General features: G+C 28.8%; 1 protein-coding gene across 2 annotated transcripts in view; it reads left to right on the forward strand.

Moving 5' to 3' along the window:
- Positions 1-7,948, forward strand: part of LOC129974860 (uncharacterized) — a 28,761-nt gene extending 20,813 nt beyond the window's left edge. For both annotated transcript variants that reach the window (XM_056087628.1, XM_056087629.1), the window contains exons 5-9: positions 576-650; positions 763-864; positions 1,909-2,035; positions 4,338-4,386; positions 6,907-7,948. In XM_056087628.1, the coding sequence (XP_055943603.1) occupies positions 576-650; positions 763-864; positions 1,909-2,035; positions 4,338-4,386; positions 6,907-7,560 (1,007 nt within the window). In that variant the 3' untranslated portion in view covers positions 7,561-7,948. The remainder of the gene's footprint in view (positions 1-575; positions 651-762; positions 865-1,908; positions 2,036-4,337; positions 4,387-6,906) is intronic.
- The last annotated feature ends 2,494 nt before the right edge of the window (positions 7,949-10,442 follow it).

A 10,442-nucleotide genomic window follows, 5' to 3' on the forward strand; every position in this document is an offset into this window, starting at 1 on the left:
ATATCTCAGAATTAAAATAGGTTTATCAATTGGTATTCCTATTTTTAAAAAAAATAAGAATTGCATTGTGAAAAAATTGTTTTGTGGCATATTTTTACTAGAATGAAACTTATGGGGGTATTTTGAGAACATTCAAAGATGTCATGAAAATCATTTTCAAATGTAATATTTAAAATATGTAAGTTGAGCTTTTATTAACAGTGATTTTAAGTATCAGAATCGGCATTTTGTCTTTTAGTCACTAAATAAATTTTTATTTAAACATGTTTTATAACTCTTTTCCTATAAAATAAAGTATTCATTACTTATGAAATTTAAATTTTAGAAATAACATTGGAAAATGACAATTAAAAGCTATTATTTGAATAGTTAACATTTTACTGATGTTTAGTTACAAAAACAAACAATATTAATGAGTGCACTTTTTAAAAATGGATTCTTATGTTTTGATTGTACTGTGTTTAAAAATGAGTTTTACAAATGAATTTAATGTCATTTATTAAAAAAAAATGAATTAATTTATGACAAAAACAGTTCGGTACAATTATTAATAGGAGGAAAAAATGTCTTTTCAGAATATCATGATAAGAAAAAGCATTTTCGCAAGCATAAACTTGTATTTGGAAAATGGCGCAAGCTCCAAAGTAAAAGTAAGCATTACTATGAAACTTTTTTCTAATTATTTCATTAGAATACTATAAAGGTTGTTGTTAGTTATGTTCCCCAACCACCTAAATAATTTTATCTTTACTTTTTTTAAAGGTTCTTTTCATGCAAGAAATCGCTTTAGAAGATTTTCTGTTGCATCTAGTGGCAGTTCACATGACTCACCAGTTCCATCTCCTATGTCTGCTTTTGATGATGGTAATTTTTAAATGTATTTTTTTTTTCTTTTGCCAAATGAGTATGAAAATTTAATTTCCAGAAGAGCTATATTTGCTATATGAGTACTGATGAGTATCAATGCAATATTATTTTGTAAAATGTATGAATTTTCTAAAAAAACTTCATATTCAGTTGTCTTTTATTATGTAATAAAATTTGAAAGTAGACTTGTTAATATTGATGTGCATTATTTTATCATGTATTGGTGCATTTGAAATTAAAGGGGAGAAAAAACAAAACATTATTTTTATTGAGTAAGTATAATTGATTTTTTAAGAAAACACATTTATCCAGAATTCAATAAATATTTTATTTTTTTGTTATTGAGTTAATACTCAAAATTAAACATAGTTTTTCAATCATATTTGTATTTAAAAATATTGATATAATTGTATATAAATCTTGGGAGCTCTAAATACTAAGCTTATTTTAAAATAAAATTTATAAATTAGATAATTTTCAGTGTAAGAATACTGGAAAATATATTTGAAGGAATAAGTAGAGAGTAATAAATGTTTTAAAATTTGTCTTAAATTGTTAATTTCATGCTGATCCGGCAGAAATAAAGAAACTGCGAATTTAGATATCATTAATCTTTTAAATGCCAGTGAGGGGAAACAAAAATTCAATACTAATTAAAATGGTGTTATGAATGAAAGAACAGGAAAATTTTATTCCTCTTTTCTAAGAAATGACATGTAAAATCAGTTTCAATTAACCATTTTTTGGTTTACTTATTCTTGTTTCTCCTTAATAGCAATCAATAAGGGTGATATTGGTAATCTATACACAAGAAAAGTAAAATTGTTTTGCTTTTTATTCTTTATATCTATATGTGTGTTAACTGTGTGTTGCGGAATGGAGAAAAGAGATAATTTAAATGTCTTTGTCTTCGAAAATTAAAGAGTTTATAAAAATATTAAAGAGCTTTAAAATTGTATTTACATTTTATTATTAAATAAAATATTTATTTACAGAGAGATTTAAACTTTCTCTTATTTAATCTCTTGATTTTCAAAATAGGTTCTGGATATGATGCAAGAAGGAGACGTGATGACAATCAGTTCGATATTGATGATGTTATCATTCCCTATAGTAATAAGAGAGGACGATTAGTAAAATTTGAATTCAAAGATATTGAAATCCCAAGGTAAATATTTCTTTTTTATTGATTCTGAAATGAAAGATGGTTTTTATGCACTTAATATGCCAGTAAATTATTAGAGATATGAATTTATAATATGTTTAATAGAGAGGAATTGTATTTTATTTAAATGTGAAGAATTTTAATAAGATAAGGACATACTGAGAGCTATCTTATTGAGTTACAATAGTTTCATTGTTTTCTAATATGTTAGATACTTTTTGATTTTCTAATGCTTCATATGCTAGAATTATGTAAATTTGAATTCAATATTGTAGTTATTTGGTTTAAAATATTCCCTGTGTTTAACTAATTCAAGCTGTATAATTTCTATATCTTTGTAACCAAATAATTGTTTAACAATAGAATGTTCTGGATTTTGATTACCCTTAAGCTTCCACCGATGTCATTTCGACACCGTGATATAAAATAATTATAATAGCTAAATAATTGCAGGACTACTGTTCAGTAGGGTTTACATCATGTATTATGACCCTTTATACCTAAAAACTGTAACAAAACAAATTACTTAATGTTGTAAAATGAAATTTTTATTATAATACTAATATTCATAAATATTAGTATAATAAGCAAAATCGTAATTTTTGTGGGAATGCAAGTTTTTTAATCATTATTTATTATTTTTATGCATAATGTTTTGTATATACTTTATTTGCAATAGATACAGTGATATTCAATTTTTCCGGTAAATTTTCTGCACACCATTTTCTTTCAAGAAACAAAAAAATTTTTAAAACTGCATTTCCATTACCCTCTTTAATTGTGCACATTTTATGTTTTAGCAAATTTGTAATTCCTTTAAATTCAGTGTTAATTACTGAAATATTATCAATTTCATCTGCACTTTCTTTACTGTCACTTTCACACAATCTTTTTTTTTTTCATCGGAATCTAAATTAGAACAACATAGGTCACCACCATCTGATTCATTCTCAGAAAGCTCTCGCAGCAAATTAGCAATTTTATCAGGATGTAGATCTTGTCTACGAGGCATTGTTTCAGGGTGTTTGCTTTACACAAGGTTCAAAAATCGAATAAAATTTTTTTTATGAGCAGATAAGCAAATGCTATGTAAGGAAATACTTAAGACACAACAATTTTAGTATAATTGATTCATTACCACTGTGAACTAATAACACTGCATTCAAGGTCAAACAAATGTATGATAGTACTTGGGAAGTTTTTTTTTTTTACTTAGTGAACTATCGTTTGTGGTACAATAGCTATAATGATAAATTGCCCTGGTGTCAAAATACCACCAACGGACATGTAAATCGCAATGGAAAATGATTAAAAGTCGTGAAATTTTTTCAAATTCCCTGCAAAAATGCAGAAAGGAGAACAAATTAAACAGGCTTCGGTGTTCAATGGACACCGGCGGACGTTCTAATGTTAATCATATAGCATAAAATATTGAATTATTTTTCTTGTTCAAATTTAGTTGGTTTCTGTAGATTAATAATATGAGAAAATATTTTATATTATTAAAGTTAGATTAAAATGTTATTTAAATTGAGTCCTATCATTATATTTTGTGCCATATCATTGGTAGCATTTTGAAAGTTTTTATGCAAAATTAGTTGTTTACTTGAATTTCATTTTCAATACTAGCTGGGTGGTATCTAAATTTTATAGTTTGTTTTGCCTTTCTGTCAAATGATCATCATTCATTTACAGTCTTTGTGATTGCTCGTGTGTGCTATAACACTGATTATAAAATAATGCAATTTTGTTGTGGTTTGATGTATGTTTTACTTTTGAAATGAATTTTAAATAATATGAATCTTCTGAAATTTAATTTAAATTAATGAAATCCTTGCATATTAAGTTAAAAACACTATTGTAAAAATGTTTGTAACAAAATATGATACATCAGATCCTTTGCAATTCTAGAGTTAGAATAATTTGATCTGATATAAAATGCTTCAGCAAAATTTTTTTTAGTAGTTTTATTAAATTGGTTATTTTCAAAAAGTTGCTTATGTATGTATTATGCACATAGATAAATTTTTGTAAGGACATTTATATATCTATGCACACCAAGAATGCAAGTTTCTTGCATTTCCAACAGATGGCTGCTGTGCATAAATGCTCCTACAGGTACTATTAAATTATGATAAAGGTATCTTATGTTTTTGAGTTGTATGTATCATTATTTTTCAGTTTCTCAAATTATATTTGTTAAGGCTCCGTTTATACTACAATTATGATTCATTTAATGGTTTTAGCTATTTAATTATGAAGTATTATATGATTCATTTATTTAACATTAATATTTTATTTTCAGTTGGCGATCCATAGCATTTGAAGATCTAAAATCAATTGAAATGGAAGAGGTATGAATAAATTTGTTTAAAATACAGTCTTTGAATATATGAAATTATTTTTAGGCATAGGTGCTCTTCTCTGAACATTTAAATAATTTTTTTTACATATAATAAAATTAAAATTTATTTGAATTCAACTTGAATTCTGATTAGAATATTTTTGAAGAACTTCCATTTTTGGAACTGGGACTTTTTTGATATATTCCACAAATGTTGTTTTAAACATTATTCTTGAAATCAGATGCATTTTCAAATTTGTTTCGTTTTTAATTAGATTATTCAAAATATACTCTTTATAGAATTGAAACATATAGAGAGTTATTTCTATGAATTAATTGACAGTGCTGTAGTTGAGTTTTCACTCTTTAGTCTTGAAATATGATTGATGAAGGAAACTTAGAATTATTTTAAAGCTGTTCAAACGGAAAGCAAATAGTCATTCTGTATAGTCATCAAGAATTTATATTAAATATAATTTTAGTTAAGATATTTGTGCTTTATATTGAATATTACAGGGGTGTTTGTGCTCCGGGGAAACCCCGGAATTCCGGGGATTTTGAACTTCGATCCCCGGAATTTCCGGGGATCGTCGTTCAAAAGGAAGTAGGAATAATAATGAATTATTTATTTTGATCTGGGTAATTTTGTTTGCTTTTAAAGCAGAAAACGCAAGGTCAGTGTGTGTGGTGAAAACTTTTCCTTTCTTTCTCCAAAGGCAGTGATAATGCGTGAAAAGGGGGAAAAAACTTCTTTTTTGTTCTTTCCTTATTGCGAGTTATGACTCATTCCCCCGGTTCTCGGACATTCTCTGGATTCTTTTCGGCAAGTAGGCGCGGCAGAAAAAAAAGGGGGAGACTTCGTTCGACCAGATGTGCGTTAACGTGACTCTGGGTTCAAAGGTCTTATCTCTACTGGCGTGGCGCCAATAAGTAGAGAAGGGGGATTTTTCGCCGTATTAGCTATTTGTCATTGATCGCTTCGGAACTTTTTTTTCTTCGCTGTGTAAAATTTTCGTTTCATTTATTGATGCACGTGTAAATTTTTCGTTTCGCTTATTGAAATATTTTTTTATTTATGTACGCAAGAGAATTTCATTTAGAAATTTCAGCATATGAAACAGAAATTACCCCTTAAAAATTCATATCTAATTAGTTTTACAGCATTAGATCCAGAGCTAAGAGGTAAAACCAGTACAATATTAGCTTTTGAAAAATTATCATCTTTTATGTCCCATATTTTTAGTGATAATGAAAAGTCAAAAGTAGAAGCTGAAATAAGGTTATACCAGAGTGATATTGATATCACCAAAGAAATGCTCTACACATCTGATGAAAGTGGAAATCAAGTCAAGTGTACAATTGATAAATATTGGTCTAAAGTTTTTAATTTAAAAGATGATTTCACAAATGATTATAAGTATCCTACATTGGCTAAATTGGTCAAAGCCTGCCTTAGCTGCTTCCATGGCCCATTAGTGGAAAGTGCATTCAACTTAATGGATACACTTGTCACTGACTATAGAACCTCTCTTAAGATTGATTCCCTAGATGCAGTGCAGACTATTAAATATGATTTAATGGCTTCTAAAGAAACCTCATGTGAAAAATATGGCTCAAAAAATCCAATGACTGATCCAATTCACAAAGATCTCTTACTGAATATGAACAGAAGTTGGAAAACATATCAAGAGGACTTAAAAACATGTATTTCAGATGAGTCACCTATAAAAGTCTCTGAAAAACCTTCTACATTAGCAGAAAAGCAAACTGCTTCTACCTCTGCATGTGCAGTTCTCGAGGAAATTTCTTCAACTGTAAATGAGGAAAATAAAAGTCAACCTTCCTGCAATTATGAAGTTCACCACAAAAGAAAGACAAGCCCACAAACATCAGAAAATAAAAAAAAAGCAGCAGAAATTAGATAATTTTTTTTAAAAGAATTAATTCAGGTAATTTAAAAGATTTGCATAAAATGTAGTAGTTTATATGTTTGAAAATTTATGGTTATTAATTTTGCAAAAAAAGTAATTCATTGAACTTTTATAATTAGGTCATTCAATACTTCATAATTGTAATTTTTCATTTCTCACCCCCCCCCCTCTCGAAACTCCAAAATGCCGGTAGTAAGTCCGTAAAAGTTTCAGGGGATTTTTTGGGGTCCCACAAACACCCCTGATATTAGACTTTGAAACCAATTTAGAAAAAATTGGATTTGCCATTTTGTCATCTACAATTTGTTTATAGTGATTTTTTTTTTTTTTCTTTCAAATCTTCTAATTCTTATACCACAAATAATGTGCCTAGTTTAGTTTGGCGTATTCATAATGAAGAATATATTTGCAGCAATACTGATTATATATATATTTGTTAATTTTTTTAAGAAAAGTGTTTTAAAATAATTAGTTTGCTTATTTATTGTTTTGGTATTGCATTATGTTTATGTGAGGGAGATAGGAAGTAACTAAAGTATGCAAAATTATAATTTTATTTGCATTTAAAATGATTCTCTAAATGAAGTGTTAATTTTCAGGATACTTCTGATGCTGCATATGTCAAAAGACATGAAGGCTATGAAATTGAAGAACGAAAGATAATCCGGAATGGTGGTGGCGCTTTGGGCTTTTTCAACACATGGCAAAAAAGGGCAAGGCGGCAACATCGTTCAGATTCTCGTGCTGATAGCAGTGGTGCAAATACACCTGATCCTGTTTTGATGTGCGAACAAGATATTTTATTTCAAGATCCTAATTCCATGAATGCAAGCAGTCCTCTGTCTCCTGCTCTATCACCACCTGCCACACCTGTTTCTGCAAATGTTATCTCGGATGATTCACAAATATCACTGAGCAACATGAAAAGGAAAATTGGGGGAATAAAAAAGCAAGATGAATTACTGAACTTTCGAACAAGTATTGCAGATTACGATGAAATTTCGCCATATGAGCGGCGTACATTTCCATTGTCTGATGAGACAATGGAAGATCTACTTGCTGAAGCAGACCACAATAAAGATGATACAGATGTCACAGCTAGTGGGCCAAGCTGTCCAGCTTCACCTGCAAGCTCTACAAGCAGCACTTCCACTGTAGAAGAGGAGGAGGATATTACTGATCCAGAGTGGCGAGTTGTAAGGAGGGAAAGTGGCCCTGAACAGGCCTTGGTGTTGAAATTTGCCAAAAGGTGAGAGGCACACTATTGCACATTGAAGGAACCAATTTATATCCAGCAGTTTGAAACACTGGTCTTCTGTAACAGTACTGCTTACACTGTTCTTGCATACATAAAAGAGGAAACCTATTTCCTACAGTTTGATCACACTGGTTGTGCCCATGAAAGTGATATTGTGGTTGGTGGCACATGGTTGCAAATCGTTTGCCATGTGCCAGTTTGTGTTACATTTCTTAAATATGCAGAAAAAATTGTACAAAATCATCATGACAACTTAAACGTCCCTGTTTTCAGATCATTACTTGTATATATGTTGTATATTGACTTGGCAATGCGGCTGTATATCTATATAGGTCAATTGTAATTATATTGCTGTTTAGTCATAATCATTTAAGGAGGAAAAACGGAAAAAAAGAAAAAAGCACCATTAAAAAAAAATCTAACATAGCCAAAGCATGGAAAATCTTGAAAATTGTTCAAGAAGTATTGGGTTTTTTTTAAAGAAAGATTCTTGTACTTATGTAAATAATTAATCATGTTTCTCTGTATTGTATGAAGTGCATTTTGCTTTTATGCTTAGTGTATTATAGTTTTGTTCAAAATTGTAAAAAAAAAAAAAAAATAATAAAAAAATAAATTACTAATTAGGCACTTTTGTTTTCAGTTCTAAAATTTACACACATAAACTCGTGATAAATTGAGAATGGTGCTATTAATGGAAAATTGACTCAATCATACATATGAATTTTATTAAAAACTCTTTCATATGATTATTTGAACTTATTTCTCTAAAGATTTTAAATTTAGCAACAGAAATTTCTCTCTGAATATTTTTCTGGAATATAAAGCTTTTGTTAACATTTCTTAAGTCCTTCTTTCATCCAAACGATAAGAAAATTATTGAATTTTGGTATGGCAAGTTATTTAATATCATTATGCTTTGAGTGATAATGACATACTTTATTGAGTGAATGGTCTTTTACCTGATAAGGAGGGGAGTTTAATGATTTTTCAGGTTTAAATTGAAAGCTACTACTCTTAGGAAAAGGTAAAATCTAATAGTTTGAGTATTAAGCTACACATAAAAATAACCGTAGGAAAGAATTTAAAAACTTGATCCATGCAAGATACGTATACATATGAAAACAAATTGTTACTTTTTTTTTATTACAACTGATATATTACTGAAAATTAAGATCAACTTACCATATCAAAAGTTTTTTTTTTATAAGTGGAAATCTGAAAAACAGTCTTCATATTTCAGAATTACATATTTTGCAAATTGTAATAATTTTTTTTCTTGCAAGGTTTTAATTAACTTCCTGTGATGATTACCAGGATTTTTCATTAATACATACAATTACAGGATTTACATGATAATTACAGGATTTAATAATCCTGTAATTATGTATTAATGTAATAATTACATTAATACATAATTACAGGAGTTTTCATTGCAATTGAGATGATCTTTGTTGTTTGACAGCATATCTCTTTATCTAATGTTTCTGAGAATTGTTTCACTAGGTAACTGATCTGCCAAATGTTAATAATTCATTTATTGTTAGAGGGCAATAATTTGGATACTTTTAGACTGCGATGAGGGCGGTTTTAAAGCAATTCACGAGAAGTGCCTAGTACCACTTTTTTTCCTTGAATTGAAGCAATTTTCCTTATGACTGTAATAAGTCTACTCCATTTTTATGTTTGTTGTAAGAAATAACTCAAAATGGTATATCAAACATTCTTACTGCCTTTTTTTACCCTGTGCATTTTGTAACTTAATTTTTTTAGTAATGAAATTATTTGGTTATCATACTAACAAAAAAAACCCCACTATGTTAACTTAATCGAACAGGACATCAGATAATCTTTCAATTTTAGCTAATGGCTTTTTTTATTTTGCCTTTCTGTTATCTACAAATGTTTCCATGACCCAAATTCCTTTTTATTGTAAACGAGCCATTAAAACGTGAAGTCAAAACATTATTCAAATATATCTAGTGACACTTAGAATTTTTCGTTAGAGAAAAATTTCCACAAAATGTTGAGAAAGAGCTTCCAAACAGTTTTCTCCAGCATCTCAACAAGGAATAACATTGAAGGGTTATCATTATAAGATGCTAATATTCATAGCTTGTATCCATATTTCATAGATTTATTCTTCAAGTACATCTTACAACCATGCCTGCCAAAATAGCATACCATTCATTAATTGTTAGAATTTCTGAAAATATTCAAAATTGTTGTAGAGTAATATTAAATTTTTCTAAAAATAGATTAATTTTGTAATAAAGATCTTGTTTGTTGATGGCCATTAAATGTAGATATGGTTTTATGTCATTTTATTGTTTCTAGGATAGCTCTATTCACTAAGATAGTCCCTGTGTTCTGAGTATTTTTCCAATAAATTTTTTCATGTGGTAATATGTGTTAACCACTGTAAAAGAATGCATATAGATTTTTTGATTTCACTTTCTGTAACTTCAAATGAATGACCATTCTTCGCACTGCGTATTGATGAGTGTCTATAATTGTATGCAATATCACATCATTAACCATCATGTGAAGAAGTTCAACGGGAGTTTTCCCTGATATCTTATTTGTAATTCATTGATGATCTTTAGGAGAAAAAGAACATGCTGAAGGTTCACATTTTTTCCATTTTGTATCAAAATTAGTTTCCTCACAGATATTTGACAAAATCTTTATAGTTCAGCAGTATCTCAAATTTAAGGATCACCACATGTTTCTATACTATATACAATTTGTGAATGAATCCTATTTCTTCTTTGTCAGACTGCACCTGGTTCCAGCTGAATAATTATAGTTTCAGGGTCATCAAATTTTTCATTGGATAAAATATTCATGTACCCAAGAACTTTAGCTATTAGAAAT

Source organism: Argiope bruennichi, chromosome 7, assembly GCF_947563725.1.
Source record: "Argiope bruennichi chromosome 7, qqArgBrue1.1, whole genome shotgun sequence".
Lineage (NCBI taxonomy): Eukaryota > Metazoa > Arthropoda > Arachnida > Araneae > Araneidae > Argiope > Argiope bruennichi.